Raw genomic sequence first — 25146 nt, forward strand, 5'->3', positions numbered from 1 at the left:
CACTCCGACATCTCCCATAGGCCCCCGACAACACCAACGCATGAATTCAGTTCAACACAAACTGGTCGCACAACCAGAATCACAATGCTAACGCACACTTCTCCACATCAAACTCACTGCGGCAACATTATTTCACGTAATGGCCTTGTGCATTAGAAAAATGCATGGCTCTGGCTTATGCATGGCTTATTCTGCCATTCAACCTCTTTTGTGTGCTAAAATTCGAAACAAATGCTTCTAAATTATTCAAAGAAAATTATTTGGTTTGAACCAAAATACTATTTAACCACTAAATGCTTTTTACTTAGTTTCTCGGGTTTTCTACATAAAAAATAAAGGTGCTTTACTTGCACCGCTTTGTCGCATAACTCGAAAGAGGTATTCCTTGTTTCATGTATGACGTTGTGACCAATATGTGCATATCCAACACAAAGGTAGCAAAAAGTCATCAGCCATCAGCTCCTCGGTTTGCGCTCTACCAGCTTCATGCAATCTTTATGCAGAATATCTACTTCCTATAATTAACCTTCCTCAGCTTGTGCAGCAAACACATCCGCTCTTTCGTTACCGCTTGCACTGTTAAGGCCCGAGAACCAGCCCGAGACCCAGCATAACCTTAATGTTAATTGGTGTTTTTGCGGCTGTTTTTATACTGCGGTGTATGATACCTCCTATTAATGTTTGCAATGCATTTCTAGGCTAATATTTTCCAACATGCTTATTGAGCAAGTGCAGATTTTACTGTTCTTAATGTCCTCCTGTAATATTTTCACTACTGCGACGCAGACCTCATAATATTTGGCAGTAGAAATTGATGCACTCTGCAGCAGCCCTAGTTTCCTAGTACAACTGCGCATCCGACACAATGTTTCCAAACCGTCTTGTGTAAAGTAGGCTAGTTCCCATATTTTTCTTTCAGTGCAAAAGTGGTCTAGCATGATGTGTTCCTGCCGTGTTTAGTAGGGAAGTGGTTCGGAGATTGCACACTGTCGGGAGGTTGTACCATGGGTTAAGTAGGTTGGCTTGGCATGTGCACAATACCTGGTAGTGTGTACCCAGTAAATCAAGTTCACGGCACATCTTCAAACCACCTCAACACCAATCAGATTGTTTGTGCTTTGTTACAGAGTAGTATTCGCATGCTTTACTCACATACTGCTTTATTCACATGCCACCAGGAAACTTCCGTGTTACCATGCCTCATGCAATGTTGGCATAAAAGTGCTCCCCTACTAGTGTGTGCAATGCAGTGCAGCCACAGAGCCAGCATATGGGAAGTATTTAATAAATAGAAGATATGCACAGGAGGTACCCAATAGTCAATTTAGCAGCATCAAGAAAGCCTAGCACAGGACATACAGGTGCAAAACTAGTGCCTTTTGGAGCTGTTTATGCTCTTGAGCTTCAAGTTGTGACTGTCACACATTTACCTAACACAGCCTAAGACAGCTGTGCTTGGACTTAGAATAGCGCACACAAATACAAAAACTATACAGTCCCAGAGGCTTGCAACAACTGGCATATTGAAAAGTACTTAAAAATTGGCTGCTCAAGCATTATGCAAGTGAAGATACACAAACTGAAAAACAGAATTCATTTTTGCCTAAATTTAGCACATTAGTAGCTGCAGAGGTATCTAAAATTTAGAAGACAATTCAGAAGAAATTTGGAAAAGAACAGGCGCGCCAAAAGACAATGCAATCAAACATAGGATAGCTGAAGAAATGATCACAGAAAGCCACATTTTTCTTTACACATTAAATTTTTTTAAAGCGTCGTGCAAGAAACAAGCACCCCACAACCTGAAACATGCAAATGTGCACTTAAACCCTCACACATGCCAGACAGGCAGAATGCAACAGGCCCCAAAATTGCCAAGTAATGAGAACCTCCTGGTACAAAGCACAAAAAGCCACACAAGGTCACCCCTGCAGGCTGTGCTCGCACTAGGTCAATATGCCTGCACCCAGACTGCCCCATGGTAACCACCAAACTTAGCTATTCCTACTTAATTTAAGAGGCAGTGTTCTCTTCCACGCGCAGGTCCCACTTGGAAATGAAGCCCGCTTCCCACAGTCCCGGTCGTTATCACACACAAACAAGAGCGGCACTCTTTTCTTCAGTAACAGCAAAAGAGCACCAAGACAAGGTAGATGACAGCAGTGGTACACAGAGCAGGCTCTAGAGGGAAGAAAACAGCAGCAGAAACAGCAGCACAGGAGGGAAGAGGAGGTGACAGGGAGTGCCACGAGGGCAAGGAGCAGCAGGCGTAATGGGGCTCACCGGAACAGTGCTCTCTTCCTACACGAAATGGGTGGGGGTGGCAAGCATGCGCGGCTGGTAACTGGCATCAACAACCGCACTCGCCAGTAATACCGTCAAAATATCCACCACCTGGAAGCCAAGGGGGGGAAGGGAGGGGGGCAGGATATTGCTACCCAGTTCCTGAAACACCAGGGCAAGCAGCGAGGCAGAGGCACAAGGAAGAACTTGCGTGCAGCAGTCCAACGGGTGGCGTGCTATGTGAGGTTAGGGTGACAGTTCCCATTTGACGTGTAACTCCCAATGCAGTTCGGCGGGTCTACCACGGCTAAATCACGAAGAGAAAGACATGGCACTAAGTGTTATGCCGTGACAAGCAAATACGTCACCACAGCAGCATAATAACATGCCGTCCACCCAACCACAAACCCCCTCCCCCCAAACCGGCATGCAAAGGAAAAAAAACTCAATCATGCACTGTTCTGGCAAGCAGGTCACAAGCTTACAGGCACTGTATATCACAGCCATGTCCCTCTGTCCCACCCCCCAGAGCATCTGCCAACCAGTCACAATAGTAAGCTCTGCTAAAACAAAAGTGTGCTAGAAGTTGTGGCCAGCCGCACCATAGAACAGAATGTTCCGCAAGGCTGTGCACAAAACCACCTCCAGTTCAACGACACAGAAAAGCTGAGGCGCGCATTACATCTGCGAAAGTTAGTTAACATTCACAACATTCGCCACAACTGGACTAACTCGTGGGAGGGATCCCTGTACATTACAGCATCATTCAGTTTGTTTCAACAGTGAACAAAAAGCAGACTTATTACCCAAAACTAGAGAAGTGATCACAAGGTGGTACTCTGCAGTTCAAACCTCTGAGCCCTGCTAAACAAGTTACTGTTAACGCAGAAGGAAACGTCAGAGCCACTGGATGCGTAGAAATTAAAGGCACAGGTAGAAACTTGCGTGCCTCCTCAAAGAAACCTAATGTGACCCACACACAACTGCTATTTACACTATTTGCAGCCTGCTTCACAAATACACTGAAACATCCTAACCACTGCACTTCTGAAGTACGGCTGACCCTGGCTGCAAATACGAGCAGTGAAGCCTGTAAGTGAAAGCTCGTTAATTCGACCCCCGTTAATTCGTAAAATCGGATAATTAGACGCTCACGCGAGGTTCCTACAATTATACATAGGAGTCTATGGGGCGAAACTCTTGTTAATTCGAACAAATTTTGCCATGCGTCGCTTAATTCGACTTCACTCCGCAGCCTGCCAAGCCGGTGCGCCAAGAGCAAAAAGAAAAAAACACTGACACGAGCGGCGCTACTGTACGGCTGATAGGCCATCCGTGTGGTCATCGTCATCAGCAGCGAGGGGGAGGTTGGAGGACTGGTGGCGGAAATCAAGGGAGGGGTGAATTTGGAGGGGAAAAGGATAGACAGACTAGACATTGTAAGAGCGAAAGGGAAAGAAAGGGAAAAGAAAAATAAGTTAACAATGGGGGAAGTATAGGCTAGGTGGCGAAAGCTACCGCCAGGTACAAAGGGTAAAGCCATTATCATCCATCCATCCATCCATCTGGCATTTTTTTTTTGTGCTTTGTTGTGTCGCAGCAGTCGTATTGGTGTGTGTGGTCGTTTCCACGTGTTCTTGCTGCTACGATCGCGGTTATTTAACCATAAGGCGGCGCCTTTATTGGTAATTGCGCGCTTTGTAAGCGTGTTTACTGCGCTGCTTATTGTTGCTGTTTTGTTGCGACTGAGAGAAGGGCGAAAGGAAATTGCACGGGCCTGCCTGCTGGCTCAGTGGAGCCACCACCGCTGCCATGTGCAGATAGAGGAGAGTTAAAAGATCAGAGGAAAGATAAAGAGAAAAGATAAGACGCGTGTGTCGCAGCAACGGAAGGGACACTGGCTGAAAAAACAGATAAGCGGCGGAAGCCGGCTTGCTTCACCTCCTCCCAGCGCTGCTTTCCAGTCGGTAGCGCGCAGGCACTGCGCGCCTCACCTTTGTGTCCTGTCAGCTGACCGAGGATGAAATAATTGAAGTGACAGGCGCTGACAAGGACGATTCGATTCGTCGGAAGGTGCCGATTGTGAGCAGTTGCCCCAAATGCCGAAGTGTACGGTGAAAGAAGCCGCAGAAGCCTTGTCCGTGCGTGAGGACTTCTGTGAACAAATCCATGACAGTGGTGTGCCGCGGAGCACCTGGCAGCTGTTCGTAGTCGCTCAAATTCGCCCGAAAAAGCTGACAACGATAACAAATTTCTTTGCCAAATAAAGGTACGTCTTGTTGCGGCAAACATTGTTTTTTGTTGTTCATTTGATAATTCGACATTCGGATAATTCGACAATTTTTCGCGGTCCCGTCAGCGTCGAATTAACGAGCTTTTACTGTACACGTAAAATGAGGTCAACAGAGGAGCCCGTTACGACAGCTAAGCATGGCCTTTGCTTAGGTTGTGTGTGAAAAAAACAAAAAAAAAAACGAGCAAGAATTTCCTTTTGTCCAGTAAAAAAGAGCAACACACTGCAACGTTATAGGCTCTGCTGCACACGAATTCATAGTACTTCCTGCTGAGTCATCCTCACTATGCATGCAGCCTGTCCACGGTACAGATGTGCGTGAAACAAGCACGCACAAAGAGGAGCGCTTCACAGCCTCAACTTTTTTTCACCCACTTCACGCTGCCCTGTAGCAGAAGCACACACTTCGGCTGATGACCACTTCCTCCTCCGCTATCACCATACCAGTGCCAGCAATAAAACTGGCAGAGAGAGTCCGTTCCACTTGCACAATAACATGTTTCTAGACAAGAGCTCCTTGATCCGATGCGGCATTTCCCATTTAAGAATGCGCCAAAGGTTGCTTCAGCAGTGGTATCAAGCGCAGTGCACTCTCGAAGCATGATGAGATGTGTCTTGCAGCAGCGATCATCCCTGCAGCACCTCAACTGCCGCTTCATCTTCATCTTCGTTATCACGAAGACATGTCATGCCTACGAGACTGCAGGCTGCAATTTAGCGAGCGAGTAATCCACTTTAACGATGGCCGCCTACACATAAGCATGGTACTCTTGGTGCTACCATCACACTTATCTGTCCACCTTTTTCTGGCAAAACTTGCAGGTCATTAGCAAGGTTGTGCCACAAAGCAGTTCTAAAAATCACGGACTGAAAAGACCCAATTGCTGTGTGTGCATGTGAACCACACAAAGCAAAGAGTCTTGGGAAGGCATAAAAGTCCGTGCACACGGCGCATTGCATGACACTGTTACAGCAGGCCACTCCAAGACGAAGAAGAAGTGGCAAATTTGTTGACAGCATGTAACACAGACTTGTTCAACCGCCCAGTCAAGTGGGCAAAGAACAGCATTGGGTAGTCACAGATCAGAACGTCTAAGATCATTTCATCCAGCTACCCTGGGCCCACGTGAAAGGTACATCCTTAGCCCCAAGGAGTTTACTCTGTTAAAATGAGATGTTAATGCACGAGTCCATAAACGGCTGAAAGGGACGGCTTACATTTTGTGGACACACCATATTAGGTAGCAGGCCTAAATTTGCTACAACAAGGCTTAACTGCAAATGACACAAGAGCTCAACTTCAGCCCTTACAGAAACGAGAATGCTGCCCTCTCTAACTGGTCCCACTTGACTCGGACGGTAAACAAGCGGACGCACTGCCACCGCTGGAAGACCAAGGAGGGCAGAACGGAAAGTGTGGTACTCACGCAGAGCCGACCAGTCCACTTGAGGGCAAGAGGCGGCTGCTCGAGCTGCTGGCTGAGCCCAGGGGCCCCAGGGGTGGACTCGAGTAGTGGAGGGAGGATGGAGCCACCGAGGAGCCACTGGCTGAGGGCTGGACGCTCGGAGCTGACGACGGCGGAGAGGGCCCCAGCGGAGGTCCCGACGATGGGCCCAGGATGCTCGAGAAGGAGGAAGACGAGGAAGAGGACGATGAGGATGACGAAGAGGAAGGCGACGGCAGGGAGATAAGCGGTGCTGTGCCTCCCGAGGACGATGAAGGGGGCGATGACCCAGGTGGTGGGGAGAGGGTGCCTCCAAGCGGAGTTGTCGGAGGGCCTCCTGCACCAACAGCCACGGCAAATGTCGGCAAACTGTAAAAAAGCTGCACCACCAATGCACCCCCCTGCCCCCAACTTCCTCCTGAAACTCGCTTCCCATTTCCTTCCAATTGACGCCATCTGAAAGCCAGCAGTGGCACATGGCACAAATACAACCAAAGTCCATGCTCAGCAAACAATAGACGTGAACAGGTTTATGCTCTATGCAGGTGACGCAATGTTTAGACAATGTGATGATGCTGAAGAGCCATGTCATTACTGGCGGACTCTTCATCTACACATAAGACGAGAAAAGCTAACCTTCAGTAAATAGTCATCAACTGAGCTTCCCATTGCAGCAAACTCCCTTTACGATGAACTTCAAGGGATCATGAACCTGAATCTTACCTGAAGTGCCCCAATTCCTATAAAAAAAAATAAAAAATCTATGTGAGCACGCTAGGTCTGTCCAAATATTTGCTGCTCTATGAAAACAGTGAATAATACCCCTGTCAGGCATGCAAAATACAGAGCACTTGAGAAGAGTAGAGTGTCACTTGCTAAAAGGGCACTCTAGCACAGCACTCGCCGAAGTGTGCACTCAGGTCGACGGCAGTTATTTTTTGGGGCGGAAAATGTAATATATACAAAAATAATTGTACCTGTAGATATATATTTTTATTTGTGCGACTGTTTTATGATAGCAACCAGCAAAACAACACACCACTATAAGATGCTGAGTCTGCCATGTTGTTTGTTGCCCGGATTCTGGATGTGCTAGAAACTTTACCTGCTACTATCCTGCTTTTACGATCAAACACATTTAACGCAGTCGCGGCCGAAAATTAAGTTATGTTAATCTTTATGTGCTCTACGGCTCTACATGAGCATGACTCTACACGTTACACTTACAAATCGCCATTTCGAAAAACATTGTTTTCAGCCAACTGCCATTTTTATATATACGGGCGCACTCTGCTTCCCTGTTTAGCACCACATAGCGTAAAGTGCACTCGAGGGGCTGAAGCACACTTTATTTTGCACACTCAACAGAGGTATAAAATGGCCTTTAAAAGAAGGATAACTGCAAACACAGCATTTAAAGCACTATACAGGAAGCGAGCTGGAGGGCAAGGGCATAAACCAAGCTCAAATTATACTCCCTAATAACGGCAATAGCCGCTTCCGCAATGACCGCTCCTTGGTTTATTATTATTGTCATTATTTCCCCCCCTATTTTTTTTCCCCTGCGGATAAATGGACACTGAAGGTGCCCAGTTTGGCAGCAGTGTCTCTAGCACCGTCCGCACTGTAGCTGTCAACTCTGCGAGTAGGTACACCACTCGCCTTTCTATTCGCCGCAGGTTGCGCCGATATGTGGCCTTCCCATGTTGGGATGCCTCAAGTCAAAGAGCAAGTGCGCTCCATGCCTACAAGCCCTTTAGTCTGATATTTAGCCGAGATTTAGCCACGTCAGATCTTTGCGCTACGTGCAGGCAGGCACAAGGGTGCCCTGCCTTTTCTGCATTGGCACGAAAGCTTCCAAAATATGCTCCTGCAAAGCACCATTCTCTCATTCTTGCATGAAGGAGCATGGATGCCATGTTTCAGGAATACACTTTCTCGCAGAGAAGCATTTTGCATAGTTTTTCTTCCCTCAACTGAGCCGCACCATACAAGTGCCATGGTTCGAAGCCATCATGGAAGTTTGTCTTAACCGAAGCACATGCGAAACAGTTCGTCTTAAGGGGTTTTTTTTTTTCTGTTACATTGTATTTTACAGGAAACCACACAGTCTCTCGCCGTCCATCTTATTTGAGAATTCATTTTAACCGAGTTAGTCTCAAACTGTAGTCTACTGCATAGCTACTGCAAAGGCTCAAACTGAGACAGTGCTCTTGAAATCGTGTGCCAGAAACTTTGCGCTTAACCATACCCCACACAAATCCAAAAACAGTGCTCCATCTGACGGCAGTGCACATACACCACAAAACATCTGTAGGCTAATATCCGTGCCACACGCGCACAAGAAATGGCAGTAAATGCTTAAGGCCTTAAGTTTGTTAATGCCATTATTTCCGGAGTTGGTGCTACACGTCCACATTTAATGCCATTATCGGAAGTGACGATGGCGATAACGCTTGCAATGTAGTTAAAAGTTTCATCTGAATATAAACATTCTTAATGAGCACAGTATATCGGGAATGTTGTTCAAATGTAATGTAAAAACGATTTTCCAGAAAATACGGCTGTTCCTGCTTTACAAGTCGAAAAAGTAGGCATAAACTCGCATGTCAGCACATAACTCGAGAGTACCTGTCAATAAGGCTGTTTAAAATGGCGCTCTTCGCATCGAAAATGCGGTATAGATGCCTCATCTGACTGAAAGTTAAGAATTAACCATTTCCTACTGGTTAAGAAGTTGTTATTAACAAAGCTGCATGCTTTTCTGCGTGTGGAATGGGAACGAGAGTACACGTTGCACGGGCGAATGAGTTGTGGCGAACTCAGTAGGTCGCGAATGGCAGTAAGGCTAATGCCATTAAATTTATGCGTGTGGCACCGCATGAATGCCATTAAAACTTAAGGCAGTAAGCACTTAATGGCATTAAGTCTGTCCGTGTGGCATGGGTATAAGAACCCTAAAATTTTACCTTCACCCTTTCCATGCTGCAGAAGGCAGGCTAAATGCCTTTCTCTTCTATCTCATATTTCAAACAACTTGAACATGTACTCAAGAGAGTAGGCCTGAAGAAGCGGATGTTCTACCTGCAAAATTCATTAGCCCTCGGCCCATGCATGCAGTTCCTGACAAAAATAAAGCCCCCCAACACCTGCCTTATCTCTCACAGACACTCCAACACAACTGTCTCCAACTGACCGTGAGTATGCGCTGCAGGCGGAATGCCAGCCACCAACGGCGGTGGCGCACCCAAGTGGGAGCCAGGGGTGGGCACGGAACTCCGGCCACTGTCCTCTTCCTCATCGCTGCTGCACTCCGTCAGGTCTATGACGACCACTCGAGCCCGCTTGTTGGGTCGTCCAGAAGCATCTCTTGATGCTGAAAGTAGTTCCCAAGATAGAACCACTGCCGTTACAGGCCTAGAACGTTTTGGCACCTTCGTTACACACAGTGTGGGCACAGCCATAGAGTTTCTTACTATTACCTAGAGGGAAAGCTGGCAGCCCGTCTATGGGAGTTTGCATGGCGACCCCTCGAGACCACTTCAGCCACCATGGGCGCTCAAAGCATCATGGGGCGGTGAGCTACTTGTTGCGGAACTGCAACTTTTGGCCAAAAAATAATAGAAAAATAAAGCTGTTTGATAACTACAAACGTCCTAACATTCAATATCTTGTCTAATGATTGCAACAAACGAGCAGAAAAGCATTTAAGTGCAAAGTTTGCCCAAAATAAGAGACGACTCGCTCTCCTATTGGCAGAGTGTTGAACACTATAAAAACTAATATTTCGTAATTAACAGACGCACTTTTAAAAGTAAATATGTTTTCAAAAAAAATGTTGTTGCTTAAACACTATAAAAGGGTTTTTAATGGCATTTCGAAAAAGTGAAACCTTTTATTGGCGTCGTGTGCTATTGCGGTTTCTCTACTATGGTTTTTGCACACTGCGTTCGCGCCAAAGTCGTCTGCGCACACACAAACAGCGTTTTTGGAATGAAACATCTTAATAATGACACTCCGTGTTCCTGAAAAACTACGACTGTGCCGCAACAAGTAGCTCACCACCCCATGATGCTTTGAGCGTCCATGGTGGCTGAAGTGCTTCGCCACCAGCTTTCCCTCTAGGTAATAGTAAGAAACTCTATGGGCACAGCGGCAGAGCGAGTGCCTGGCAAACATGCACTGTAACTCAAAACACGCAGAAAAAAAAAACGTACAGGGAGCATGAAAATTGCCATTCAAGTGCAGCACAAGAAGAGTTACAAAAGACAAAGCTTGCAGCTCTCTCAAAATTCACTTGGCACCCTGTAGCACGGTGGAAAGACGAGTGCTCACGAGTAGGCGTTGTAGGTGCCGCGCTTCGCGAGGTAGATGCCGACGCAGAGGAACTGGGGCTGTTGATGAGGTGGGTCTCCTTCTTGGGCACCAGCGGTGACCAAGAGCCATCCTCGTGAAACTGAACTTCGTTGCAGTCAGGCGGCGCCTTGGTAGCAATGTCCATAAACAGCCTGCACAGAACCATCAGAGGCACAAAATGTTGATAAACAATAACAGCCCACTGTTAGGCAGGCTTGCTGGCTAAGAGGGGAGAGACACACACCCGTCGATGACCAATGAGGAGAAGGTGGCCGGCCGGTCACAGACAGGACATATCCAGGTCGGCTTCTTTTCGTTCATTTGCAGGTACAGAGAGGCATCAAAGCACTGCAGATGTGGGCACGTCAGTGCTCTGCACGGGATTGCCATGCGCATCTTGCCCAGCTGCGACATGAGACGAGAAGAAAGGAATGAGTCCCACTCCCACGAATCGAGAGCACGAAACCACACCGGTGGGATGCATGCAATGACGCGAATTCTCAGATGGCTCATGTTGAATCACCCCCAATAATCTGTTTTGCCAAAGCACAAACTGGGTTACATGAGAATTTAATGCAGGCTGAAAACAAATGAAGTGACCCTGCCAGAAGCAACAGGGCTCCACTGTAAATGCTTCAGCAAGAATTACCCACAGAGAATTTAAATTGCAACTTCTGCGTTTCACCTACTCACCGGACAGATGAGAGACCCACGCAAACTTGTTGTCGCAATCTCAGAGTCGGGGTCATGCTGTAGCTTTTCTTTGACTGCAAAAAGTACCCCATGCCCAGAATGTAAAGAACTGTTGTGTCCCGTAGAGCTCGCACGCACTTCCAAATGGTGACCACGGCAAGCAGTTAGTTTCATCAGCCAGTACACAAAAATATAGTTTGTGGCCCACTGTTCGCAACAGATTAGCAGTGTGGAAAGAAAACCCAGCGTTCGGCAGGCATATGGACAATTCATTTTGTGGTCTCATGTACCAAATGCACTGGCCACATCCATCAGCACTCGCTACACAGTCCAAGTTGCCATCACCAATCCTGTTGATTAATAACATGCCCAATGATAGCCAGCTACATTCCATCAAACAGCGGAACTTAAAACATGAGGACGATTTTCATTGCAATCAGGGCCTCTGGACAGTACCACTAATGATTACAATATAAGGAGGAATGTTATGCAGTAATGTTATGGTGATGACAACTCACTCATTGCTCTAGTGTGGTCTGGATTCCGCATGCCCGTCGCCCTTAACCGCTGGAGCAGAGTCGTTGCTGTAAGCTTCCGCACCAGGTACACACCTAAGGCATAAGCCTGCACAAACAGAAACGCACACAAAAAAAAAATCTTTCACACCTCAGAGAACTCTGCCCTTTATTACAACAGACACTAATACAGTCAGACAACAAACCCACACAAAAAAAAAGCAACATAACCCTGTCCCCTCTGAGAAAGCTAAGGCTGCAGCTGTACAAGGAACACCCTGTATCCAAAATGCACAATTAAAAAAAACGCAATTTTACTGAAATTACAGTTTTCTACCCCACATTTGACAAAACCATAATGAGGTCTCATTGTAGAGCACTAGCAACGGAGTATGATAACGAAAAATGTTGCCAATGTTTAGTCAATGGCTAAAGTGTTTGACCAGCAATGACTGCCGTCAAATTAAGTGCCTACATTTTCTTCTACCTTCCATGCTTCACAACAGTCAAATGTATAAATATTGATCATCATCATCATCAGCCTGACTTCGCCAACTGCAGGGCAAAGGCCTCTCCCATGTGTCTCCAATTAACCCTGTCCTTCACCAGTCGCGGCCACTGTATCCCCGCAAATTTCTTAATCTCCTCTGCCCACCTAACTTTCTGCCGCCCCCCCTGCTACGCTTACCTTCTCTTGTAATCCACTCCGTTACCCTTAAGGACCAGCAGCTATCTTGCCTTCGCATTACATGCCCTACCCAAGCCCATTTCTTCCTCTTGGTTTCAACTAGGATGTCATTAACCCGCGTTTGTTCTCTCACCCACTCCGCCCACTTCCGATCTCTTAACATTACACCTAACATTTTTCTTTCCATAGCTTGCTGCACTAGAAATGCAGATAGTTTGCAAACAGTACTTGTTACTCGATTCAACCTGTACCATACCTTTACTATATGAAGTATTCAAACCTCCTAAACATATTAATTTCCCGTTCGTATGAACTCGTGGAGAACCACTACGGCATTTCCTAACAGTGCCCTGCAACTGTCACTTCAGTCAACTTGCTATTTCCTCAAAGAGTCAACAGCCAGCATGCAACAAAAGTGCGCGCATGATAATGTTAAGCCCTGCATAAAACCGATATGCGCCGACAGCCATCGGGAGCCACAGTGGCACAGCTGCTACAAGCTTGCAGGCCAGAAAATGAAGTGCAGGATTACATAGCATTACACAGCATGCCACTGCAGCATGCCACAATGCAGTAGATGACTGGCTGTGAAAGCAGTGAAGTTTGCAGAGGATAGTGGAACGGGCGAAGTTGCATCCCGCATGCGCTGCTGCAATTATTTCACTGCAACCGCTTTCATCCTTCACAGTTTTCGTCTGTTTGAATCTAGAAAGTGCCCATCTTTGGCTACAGAGGTCAAGAAAAAAATTCTAAGGATGGTCATGATTCTATCTAATGCGAAATCTGAGCGCAGCTCTGTCAGTGTCTCAGGCTCTGTAGGCTCATTGTTTTGCTTCGCTGGGTCGTCGGTATGCCTGGGGATATTAGTGCAAAAGTAGTATTACAGTGGAACCTCGATTATACGTCCCCCGGTCATGCGACGACCCGCATTTTACGACGAATTTGTGCGGTCCCGGCAAAACCCCCATAGAGACAATGCATTAAAAACCTCGGTTATACGACGCAAATTTTAGAAGGACCCCGCTTCGTACGACGGCTGGCTCGTACCGTCCGTCAAAAAAGGTCGTGACTCGTCAGCAAACGCAGGCCGGGATGTACCGTATTTTTGCAATTCTAAGCACCCCCCCTATTTTCTGAAAAAAATTTCTGAAAAAAAAAACTTTGACCCCCGTTTTTGCGCGGAAGAGAGCGTTACCGAGGCCGCCAAGTGCACTTGCTCTCTTTTTCGTCGAGCCTGTGCAGTCGGAGTCCCAAGGAGGCGCGGCCTGCGTGTTGTTGTTGCGACTGAGAGAAGGATGAAAAGGAAAGCGCACGGGCCCGCCTACTGGCGTGAGCCAAGCCACCACCGCTGCCGAGGAGAGTTAAAAGATCAGAGGAAAGATAAAGAGAAAAGATATGACGCACAGATGCGTCCGCAGGAGCCGACGCTGATGAAAAAACAGATAAGCGGGCGAGGCCGCGCTCGCCCAAGTAATGGAAGTAATGGATGCTTGTGCCCCACGATAAAACTTCCGAAGTGGACAACGATGCAGAGGTTTGCGCTCCCATTCCAAGTTACGCGGACGTGTTGCAGAGCGTCGACAACATCCGGCGCTTTGCTTGCGCGCGCGACGATGTTGGCGACCTACTGCCGGACGTGGCAGCCCTTGAAAGAAAGTTGATGCGCCGAGGTTGGGCAAAGGTGCAAAAAAAAAAATTACCGATTTTTTTTAAACGGTAATAAAGATTTTTTTGCAAATCTGTTTCAAACAAATGCTGGGTTTTGTCTTTTTTAATCTGATTGGCGTACTTGCCGCGGGCTTGAAGCCGGTCAACAGTTTTCGGCGCAAGGCCGAGCGCCACTGGCCGCATTCTTTGATTTTCGATTATACGACACCCGGATTATACGACGGTTTTGCGCGGTCCCCTGAACGTCGTATAATCGAGGTTCCACTGTAGTTGTTGAGGACAACAATATGCAATGCACAGCACGCGGGAATGTGTACATTAATACGCCAGCAGTATTAGCTGAAGACTATGACAAGTCAGCACCACAGTGTTGTAGTTTAACACAAGGTTTGATCGGCTACGGAGTCTTGTGCTCTCATGCAGTGGCCAGCAAAGCTGATCTGTTCACGGTGCCCCGGATTCAAATCCCAGTCACGGCAATTTTTATTTTTTATTTATTTGTTTATGGTTTGGCCCCTTACACCGATGGCGGCGCGGCTCAACCCACAAACAGGCACTCAAGAGCTGCGCTCCAAAAGCTTATGACAGGAACATAAGCCTCAACGACTGCAACCGCACTGCGGCCCAGGCACAGCGGAAAACGAAGCCACTCAACTCAACAGCACGATTTCGTTTTCTCCTGCGTCTTTGGTTTGCGAAGCGCTTGGGCACACTGCGGGACTTCCAGTCGGGAGAAAGTGACACGCGAGGGTTAAGCTTGCTACGTGTTAACAGAACATTGCATTCAGAGCAGCATTACACAGACAGTGCTTTGTATTCAGGCACTGCAAGGAAGCATGGAAGGGAAGACCCCTTTCATACTGCACGATTAAGCTGCCACTTCTGTGCCCATTTCACAAGCAGTCTAGCGGACTTTTGCCAGCACTACCCAGCACTTTGCCCGCCCATCCCAATAATCGACCAAGCTGCAGTCGTCACAAACAACAGGAGGAATATAACAGTCGGTGACAGGCTTTGTATCCTAACAGCAACATACCCGGCCATACTCGGACAGCCAGGTGACAGAGATGTGGTTGGAAACTGTAGGGGAAAGACGGCACATGGTGACAATATTGATCGGTCGGCTTGGTCGCTTGGGCTCCATGCCAGGCTTGTTGGTGGGGATTGGCGTTGGCAATGGACAGACCTTGAGTAGAAAAAAAGAAAAAGTCCAGTGACGTTAAGCACACAGCTAAAGCAGCACTTCGCATTATACCGTATTTAACTCGCGCAAGTTGTACACTTTTTTTCTTTTAATTAAGGCTTCAAAAATGGGGTGCACAAATTACATGAAAATTTTCTGAAAATGTCCTAAAGAACACTACAAAGGCCAGAACATGCAATATATACTGTATATTGCCGCCTATATGTAGGCCTCCCATTTCACACCACTTACTGAGCAAAAAAGAAAAAAAAAAAAAGTTGACTCCAAATGCAAGACTCACACCCACTCCCGCCCTGGCCCATTTCGTGTAATTCCCTGCAGGATGGCATGATGACGCATGCGCAGCTCAAAACAATAAACGCGCAATGATACAATCGCGAAGCCAGAGTGGGAGGCAAAAGAGATAACGGCGATACAACGACACCCTCGCGTGCGGCCGGGCTGACTAGCCACAAACCAAAGAGCAAACGGTTCAGTAGTTTCGGATTCGGGCACGTGCGCAACTGTTTGTCTGGGAAAGCGAGCTGGGTAAATGGTGCACAATTCACCCCCCCCCACCCCCCCTGCTCGGCCACACCAATCTTCCCGACTTGCACAAACCCACGTACATGTGGGTGATCTGGTGCAGCAGAGAGCGCAAAAACATGCATTTCAAAAATGCGAGCTTTTCAAAAATTTGGGGGGGTGCATAAATTATGCGCGGGCACAATTTACGGGAGTAACTACAGCATCTGCAATGCAACTGGTAATGTTGACTGCCACCAGAGCTCACTGCTCCAAACATTCACATGTACTTGAACAAGGGAGGAAAGAAGCCACAGGCCTTTATAGAGTACTTGCCTTGGAGTTCACTTTCACACACATGCTCGGAGGGTAGTTGTCATCCTGCTCACAGCTCGTTTCCAGTAGACAAAATCGAACCAGCACTTGCACTGTGAATTCGGTTTTTGTTCCCATGCTGTAGTCCCTGGAATGGTGGAAGACAAAAAACTGCCAGAGAGCACTACCTTCTCCCTCCCCGACACTCTCGTTAGGACGAGCTTTGCCAGCCGTGGACATCACTGGTAAACATGTGCGATTACAACCCAACCTGCACCCTTTCCTAGCCCCATTTCCAACCGGCCAGTCAAAACACCACGCTACAGGCAGCGATACCAAATGAAGTGGGCACTATGCGAGGCATTCCATAAAGCAAGCACCACTAACAGCAAAAGTTATGAATTGAACACTCATTCTGTGGTGAAGGCGCACAACCTGGAATCGAAAGCTGAATTAAAAAGCCCACACTCAACTGCAAACAGTGCTCCTTAATTATAGGCTGCACACTTGGCATGTTAAAAACATGTTTTCCCAATAAGGCACTGCTATAGTACACTCTACACCAGCTATGCATTTGCATGGGCACTACAATAGGCAGCAGTGCATTGAAGAAAAATGCAAGACCTTCCTTTGTTAACAGGAACACTTGCTGCACAACGCCATTCTTTTAATGAAGCATGAAAATTTACCTTGAACTGACAATGTCGTTCACTTGTTGCGGAGTGAAGTGAAACACGAAGCTGTTCTCCTGAAACCTTGAGCTGTTGCTGGGCACTGCAAAATGAATTAGAGCAATGTCTGATGCAAAACTATGCAGCATGTGATATACTGCGCCAGTTGCCGAAAAAAAAAAAAAAATTGCCGCCTGCATAGTTCATAAGAGTAGAGGTACATGAAATGCCTCACTGCCTATGCTGCTGACACGTGCACAGTCAAGCCCACAAAACGAATCCGACGGTCACTCGGATTGCGTTCACTGTATCCAAAGTTCGCAGTGAGTGGACTTGCCCTATTACAGCCAAAAAATATTCAGACAAAAGTGGCGTCTATTGAAAGTGGAAGCGGAAAAGCGGGTTTACTGAAAGTTAAACAGGACATCTGTTCCTTCAAAGCAGACCTTATCAAGGCACTTTCTAAGGCTTCTAGCGCGGTCATGAGCTCCTGACCGGGAGACTTGCTGCGGACGAGCTGCTCTAGGGACACGATAATACCAATACAGATTGAGACGTTCACTGCAACTGATGGCAGGTCAGCAATCTTCGTCTGCGATCCTCGGCAAAAAAATGGGTTGGACTTATGGGGGTTTATCGTCCCAAAGCGACCGAGGCTATGAGGGACGCCGCAGCGAAGGGTTCTGGAAATTTCAACCACCTGGGGTTCTTTAACATGCACTGACATCCCACAGTACAGGCCTCTAGAATTTCGCCTCCATAGAAATTCAACCACCATCGCAGGGATCAAACCAGTGTCTTTCGTGTCAGCAGCCAAGCACCACAACCAATGAGCCACCGCAGCGGCTCTCAACAAAACAAAATGCAGCGATGAAGCTACCACAATGCATGTGAGAGCAGAACCTCTGCTGACTGCACGCAGCGCGCAGAATCGAGACATGACTGGGTGGGCCAGCAACACATGCTTCGTGACTGGTATATAAACTTATCACATCACTGTGACTGGCTGATAGCAAATTATGCGGAGTAGTTCTGCTTTCAATGCTGTCCCTGTCTCGGGCTTACCGCGCTTCTGCTTCATCAACATTAACGTTTTTCCCAGCCGCCACACACACACGCACAGATTGACGTCGTAGCCTGATGAAGCGCACTTGCCAGCGGTTAACCGATGTCGAAAGCCACCTATTACTTTCGGGTGGGGGTCGACACTTTGGGAGGTTGACATGGGAACTGGGAGACGTTCTTTGGTCTCGGCATTGGTGTGCGTTTTTCGACTGTGGGGGCGAGTTTATGGCGCCTTTTCATTCGCTATAACCAAGTGTGCAACCACAGTGGTTCAGTGTATCTAAAACCCAGTACCATAGCCCAAACGCACATTTTGACAGCAGGTCCACCCATGTTCGTAATAAGAGAGCGTTCGTCATAACTGTGGCACTTTAAGTGGGCTCAACTGCACGCAAAATGTTGCACAGGACCAGCACCGAAACATTCTAGAACGGATAGCCATCCTCTCTAAATATGTTATCAGTAGCACTGTCTAACATGAGGACGAATTGGCCGGCTCATACAAAGCAATGCTTCAGTTGTTCGTTATTCTAACAGCGAGTGAGACCTGCCACCCACAAAATGCGTGGTCACTTTGTCCCAATCCAAGTTTCATTGTGCTTACTCAGACTGGCTGGCCGATGGAGTTCAGCCAAAATGTCATAGAACGGCAAGCGCTTGAAGCGCACGTCCGGGTGAACTGGGTACGAATGGGTGCTGTGGCTGCTTGCAGCAGCGGTAGCGCCAGCAGGGCCCATGAGAGGAGGTGGCGGAGGGGGCGGGGCCACGTGGTGCATCTTGGACGAGTAGTCCCCCCCGTGCAGAGGCGGTGGTCCTGCCCCACCCCCTCCACCGTGGTGGCCAGTCATCAGGCTGCTGGCACGGGTAGCCGCACTGGAGGGGAGGTAGGAACTGGGACCCTTCAGAGAACTGCCGGTTGGAGGAACACACAGCCTTGGATCGGATGCATCCACGGATGAGTGCGAACTGGCCCCCACAGCAGTGCTGGGGAACCGACGCCTGCATGGAGAGGACAGGAGCGATCAGGGTGGCAGTACACATACACATCACGTGCCAATGTCGTGCCTCACCAAGAAGAGTAGACAAGGCACCAGAGTTGAGACATCAGTTACAGGAAAATAAGAACGCATTACAGTTGATATGGTTTAACCAGGTTGCCCAGACATTTGGACTGCCCAATGTTCAAAGAAGAGGATGCATTTCCACAAACTGACCTCTTATTCCGTTCACAAACTTTAGTTCCAAGAACCACTGGTACTAGTAATCAGAAGTGGGCACACTGTGCAGGGTACCTAGCATGCAATACCTACTACACTTTGCAGCTTGCTTGACGTTTATCTTTAGCAAAGAAATATATATGCAGATTGAAGTTGTGGGTGCTTCCACAATTTGAATATGTGGATTCAAGTTGTGGAATCCACAGCTTGGATTCCACAACTTGCGTGGAGGGTATGTGCTGACCCTCCGCGCACGGGGTCAGCACATAGCCCAAGAGTGGGCTTCCTCACATCCTTCTGCCGGCCAAAGAGTAGATGCCACCACCCTAAGCTGGCTCAAGGCGAACGTGCATCGAGACAGCCCAGGAAGGCAAGTTCCAGAGTACACTTATATGCAAGGCTCTCCTCAAAGCGGTCCAAAATCATCAGCAACTGTTCGGCTGACTGGAGCCACGACTCATCACGTTTTGCAGCGGGCGCCCGAATCACGAGTGAATTACTTGTGTTTTTTTTTTTGTAACTACGTGCAGTGCTATTCCGTTTCACACAGTTTACAGGCCCGTTCATACGAACGGGGGTTCCCAGGTGAAAATATGAAGTGGGATTGCAAATGGTCCCACTTGTTTTTAAGTGGTGCCACTTCAGAGCACATGGTTTTGCAAATGGTCCGCTTGCTTTAGTGGCAAGTGGTTTTTACAAATGGTCCCACTTGCTTTCAAGTGGTGCCATTCGAAAGCAAGTGGTTCTCAAAGTGGGACCACTAGACTGCAAGTGGTCTCAGCTATGCATCAAGTGGAACCATGATCCGTGAGAACATTTACATATTAAACAAACAAGGCAGAATTATAATAGATTCTTAAAATAGAGCTGTCAGCAGCTTAACCTATCATTTGCTCAACCACTATGGACGAAAATATATGAAATAACTGCGCTCGATATGCAAGCACCACTGGCACCAGTATGGGAGTCTCACCAGAGGGGTTTATACATAGCTTGCACCGACGTCACATCCGGTGGCCGTCGGTTGAGTCGGCCATGCTGCCGAACCACTGCCAGACCGCCTCTAGCTTACCGCTGCCTCTGTTAGCTCGCATAGTGTTGGTTCTCGTCCATCCGTAGATTCAGTATGGTTTTGTGTGCCACCCTTGGCTGCTTGGTGCACGGGTCCCTGCCTTTCCCTCTCTCTCTCTTGGCTGCTGCAACCGTAGCGACAGCTCCAGGGGAAACAAGAAGCTGATTAATGCGTTAATGCGAACTTCATCTGCATTCGTCAGATAATCGTAAGCATGCAAGTGCAAGCGCTCCATGACTGAGTACGAATCTGCGCGAGCTGTGGTAGGCTGGCATTAACCGCAAGAATTTGGACCCTGATAACTCAAATTTACTTGTGTGCGGAGCGCACTTTGTGACAGGTAAGAGGCTTGTGTCGTCAACTAAATGTTTGCTAAAATGTGGGAAGCAATGGTTACACCCTGGGGTAAATGTTGCTGTTTTGATTGACCCCATCTGATTTGTCTGACAACACAAACCCAGACTGGGTCCAGCATCACTGCATCCTAGCTACAGCACTAAGCAAGCCGGTTCGGATCGCCACGACCGCAGCGAGCAATGACGGCGGAAAAAAAAAGTGGCGTGCAGAGGCCGAGCTTTTCGTCTCGTAGGCGCATCGCAGACAGGCTTCTCACCCACCTACTGTAGAAATCGTTGTGCGCATCCATTGATTCAAAGACTTTCATTTCTTCTAATTTCACAAAGCTGGAAAAAGTACAAGATATCCGCCTGGGTCACTTCAGGGAACACATCAACGCACATCAACGATCCCGGTTGCAGCGTGTACGGACCTATATCGTTGCAAATTTCCACTTTGTGTGCATAGCGTATGCGCGCCGATCAAATAAGTTTGGAGCAGTAGCCTGCACTGAATGGTTCATTCCTCTGTGGAGTACGCATCATGCCCGAAAGATACGAAAATAATCCAAAGCGTCCGAGGAGTGGTCAGGCATCACAGGGCTGACGGGCGGAGACGGCCGAATGGTTCGGCAGCATGGCTGCAAGCGCTTGATGGAGGCAGAAGCGACGTCATGTGCAAGCTATGTATACAGGGTGTTGCACCTAAGACTTTCTGCAATTTTTAAAAATAAGCTATTTGAATTAGATGCGCGCTTTTTCTGGCATAGCATTGTCAGTGGTGTAGTACATCATAATGCAGCTAAGACGTGCTAACTAGCAGGCTTGTTAACCAATATTTAATAGTTAACTTTTAAACTATTACCGTTGGGCTCCTTAATTATTGAGAGGCATGTAGCCCACCGTAAGTAATGTCCATATTCATTTTTAGAATTTTGAGAACGCGATTATCCTCCGCGCTGTGGCCCAACAAATTTTGGCTATTTCGACGAGTTAAGTTCACTGGAGAGGTTGCTTTGCCTGGAAGCTTCTCAAACCGCATGTATTTTGGCGCGATGTAGGAGAAATTTGTTGGGCCACAGCGCCGAGGATAATCGCTTTCTCGAAATTCTAAAAACGGATATGGCCATTACTTACGGTGGGCTACATGCCTCTCAATAATTAATTAGCCCAACGGTAATAGTTTAAAAGTTAACTATTAAATATTGGTTAACAAGCCTGCTAGTTAGCACGTCTTAGCTGCGTTATGATGTACCACACCACTGACAATCCTATGCTAGAAGAAGAGCGCATCTAATTCAAATAGCTTATTTTTTAAAATTGCAGAAAGTCTTAGGTGAAACACCCTGTATATGGAAGCAAAAGAGTGTATATTATCATTATTAAGGTGCAAATTATTAAGGTGCAAAAGACTTTTGCATCTTAATAATATGCAAAGGCACAACTGGAACCAATTTCAAAACCCAGTTGGAACCAGCTGAAATATCGAATTTCATGGTTCTAATTAAAATTTCAAATTTTTTTTAATGGTCCCGTTTGTCAAGTGGTCCCACTTTACCAAGTGGTCCCTGTCCAATAACCCACTTTAAGTGGTCCCACTCGCGAAATTCCCACCTGGGTTCCAACTCCGCGCACGCCGAGACAGCAATCATGCGTCCCGCGAAACCATGCAGGCGGGTGCTGTCGCAAACGGTCCGAGAAGGAAACGCTTTCGCGCAGCTGGACTGCAAAACGCGCCACAAGGCGCAAAGCGCCCGGCAGCGGTCGGCGAATCCAACGAACGCGCACTCCGCGCCGCGCTCTGCACTTACTTATGTACCGGCCCATCCGACGGCGGTGGTGGCACGGGCGAAGAAGGTCTCCGCTTCGCTGGCTTTGCAAATTGTGCTCTGTAGGTGCAAAATCGAAATTCCCGCCTTAAGTCTCACGCCCACGTATCACCAGCGATAAGGCGTTGGGCCAGTGGGAAGCGTTATGCACGGACGTTATATGCACCGATCACGGACGTCAAAAAAAAAAAAAAAACGCTCTGCGACGGAGGCAGCGACTAACGGCGACCGCAATGCTCGAAGCCCGGGTACTTTTCTTTTTCTTCGAAAGCGCTCGACGGGAAGAAACGCAACAGCCGCCACATAAGTTATTCGGCCAACCCGGGACACCTGGGACGAATTAAGACAACACATCGAGGGAGGCCGCAAGTTTTTTTTTTTTTTTTCCACGCGAAACGCCGGCCGGTCTGGGGATCGCCGGTAATCGCTGCCAACGAAACGGGAAAACAGTACCAAAATGACCACGCACTAACGCAGCGTCGTCTTAGCTGCCTCAAAGCAGCGCGACTGTAGCGAGAGGAGCAACAGGGCTTTGTCAGCCATGTCGTATCCGACGCGCGAGAGTTCGAAGTTTTGAGACGCGGTTACGGCGCCGGAGCAATAAAGGGCAGGTCGACCAACTAGAGATGTTCGGCCGCGGGCAAGACGCATCGCGGAAGCGGCACGCAAAGCGGACAAAGCACGGTACTCCGTAATCGTCGTCAAACCTTGTTAGCAGAACTCCCCGTGGTTCGGCGTGCGCAGGTGTCGGCGTGGGTCTCCGTCGCTTGGCGCGCGCGCGAAACCCTCGACCGGCAATTGCGCGATGCGACCTTTGAATGCTACGCGCTGTGAGCATCTTGTGTTTTTTCGTGCACGGCGCGCGCGTCGCACAACGAAGAAAACACGAGCATCGCCGGAAAACACGATAAAGGCTTATGCCAGTGGAAAAAAAAAAACAAAAAAAAGGAATGTTACAAGCGTGCATACACGAGCCTACATAAAAAGAAACGTCAGTTCAATCATTAGCATGGAACCCTACGGACAACGGAGGCGCTTCAATCAGCTTAGATAAGCATGAGACCTCAAACATCGAGCTAACGGTACTAACGGCAAACACGGCCACGCGCGGCCCACGAAACTGAGGCGCAAACTCTGAAAGCTTTCTTTCTTTCGAAGCCTTCCTAACTTTACGTGAGGCCTTTACGCGAAAGTTCAATGGAAGAAGCCAGCTTACTCTGAAAGCCCTCCTCATCTCTCCTCAAGCACGGAACACACGCTGCGCCGATTGGTACAGGTCAGATTTCTGCCGGCGCCGGAAAAATTCCGCCGATTCACATCGGCCAATAGGACGCCGAGTAGGAAGTTGCACTCTCGCGGCGATAAACATGGCGGCGCCCACCGAAGCCGGACCCAACGTTCATGGAACCAGTTGCCAAACCGAGAGCGGTTTCGCGGCGCCGCCACCACTGGCTGCTTTGAGTGGCGCTGCAGTCGTACCAGGCTTCAGCCGGTCCGATCAGTTGCTGTACTGCGCGCATGTGCTTTCGCGACGCGATTGCTGCTGTGATCGTTGTCTTTGTGTTTCGTGAGCTTGCATGCAGAGTTTCAGGTGCTGTATCTGCCATGCCGACGTGCTGTGCGCCGGGCAGCACGAGCGGTTACAGAAACAACAAGACTGCGAGGCATTTTTTTGCGGCTCCTCGTGACGCACGGATCTCCGTGCGGCATGGGATCGAGCCATTCCGTGTTGACAGAAAACTCTCCGACAAATCACGTGTGTGCGATCTTCATTTCCATTTTGAAAGGAGCGTGGTTATAAGAGTTTCTTCACCAAAGTAGCATATTAGACAATTCTTTAAAGGTGGAGATCAGATCATCGCAAGGCTCATCGTAAGTTCACTTACCAGCTTATCTAAACGCGAATGTCTGGCAGACATTGGTACAGTGTGTTTTAAACATAAATTAACAATAGCTTTAGAGCGCAAAGCCCCGCATTTATGGCACTCGAAAGCAGACCACAAGTACCTTCGATTTCTGTGGTACAGTTTTCCGAAATAAGAAGATTTTACGCACAGCGTTCACTTCGTGAATGACTCTGCGCGCTGCTCACAACCCGAGCTGCGAAGGCAGTGAACTTCCTCGGTTTCCTAAGTCGTCAGTTTCTCTTTCCCTGCAACAGCGAGGATGCCTGACGCCAACTCCAGAAAAGAAATTTCAGTATTTTGAATTTACCGCTCTCCGTGTATTGTTCCTAGCGTGCGCTACCGTTCCAACAATATTTTTCGATCCTTCACGCAGTGCACTACAGGTGGACACAAATACAGAGATACTTTTACATTTTGTTCCCAACACATTTTGCGCACGCACCCCTCGACGAGGCTCCACTTACTCCTCTCGATTTTTGCTGCTTCCCCATTAATAACATGAGTGTACGTCTTCAGTATGTCTTCTTCGTGAAAATGAAGGTCGCACACACGTGATTTGTCGGAGAGTTTTCTGTCAACACGGGCAATGGCTCGATCCCATGCCGCACGGAGATCCGCGTCACGAAGAGCCGCGAAAAAATTCCTCGCAGTCTTGTTTTTTCTGTAGCCGCTCGTGCAGCCCGGCGCACAGCACGTCGGCATGGCAGATACAGCACCTGAAACTCTGCATGCAAGCGCACGTAGCACAGAGACAACGATCACAGCAGCAATCGCGTCGCGAAAGCACTCTACGACATGCGCGCACAGTAGCAGGATTCGCGTTTAGATAAGCTGGTAAGTGAACTTACGATGAGCCTTGCGATGATCTGATCTCCACCTTTAATGTAGATGTCTAATATGCTACTTTGGTGAAGAAAGTCTAATAACCACGCTCCTTTCAAAAATCATGACCGCCCGCAATTTCGGCCAACGGTGGCATTGGCTAGACAGCGATGATCTATCACTCCAGTTGCTGCAGCAAAGATATGTGGCATACTCGCCGCACAGGGTTCAGAACATACTGGTGTCTTTACGTTAAACATCGGT

At 48.1% G+C, this 25146-nt stretch overlaps 1 protein-coding gene across 8 annotated transcripts in view; it reads right to left on the reverse strand.

The window, feature by feature from the left end:
• LOC149343146 (E3 SUMO-protein ligase PIAS2-like) overlaps positions 1-25146 on the reverse strand; it is an 83416-nt gene that overhangs the window by 17058 nt on the left and 41212 nt on the right. For 2 of the 8 annotated variants that reach the window (XR_016283098.1, XR_016283099.1), the window contains exons 1-13: positions 22861-23130; positions 22136-22213; positions 18305-18699; positions 16654-16738; positions 15986-16112; positions 14978-15127; positions 11589-11694; positions 11071-11144; positions 10622-10782; positions 10357-10529; positions 9218-9397; positions 6004-6358; positions 2284-2394 (exon numbers count right to left, since the gene is read on the reverse strand). Coding sequence is in view for 6 of the 8 variants with exons in the window: in XM_089545689.1 (XP_089401815.1) it covers positions 2530-2590; positions 6004-6358; positions 9218-9397; positions 10357-10529; positions 10622-10782; positions 11071-11144; positions 11589-11694; positions 14978-15127; positions 15986-16112; positions 16654-16738; positions 18305-18699; positions 22136-22213; positions 22861-23120 (2205 nt within the window). In the remaining 2 variants the exon portion in view is untranslated. The other 6 variants (XM_089545686.1, XM_089545685.1, XM_089545689.1 and 3 more) reach the window with 5 other exon arrangements.

The sequence above is a fragment of the Amblyomma mixtum genome, chromosome 5 (genome assembly GCF_055824585.1).
Source record: "Amblyomma mixtum isolate Tamu chromosome 5, ASM5582458v1, whole genome shotgun sequence".
In the NCBI taxonomy this organism is placed as follows: Eukaryota; Metazoa; Arthropoda; class Arachnida; order Ixodida; family Ixodidae; genus Amblyomma; species Amblyomma mixtum.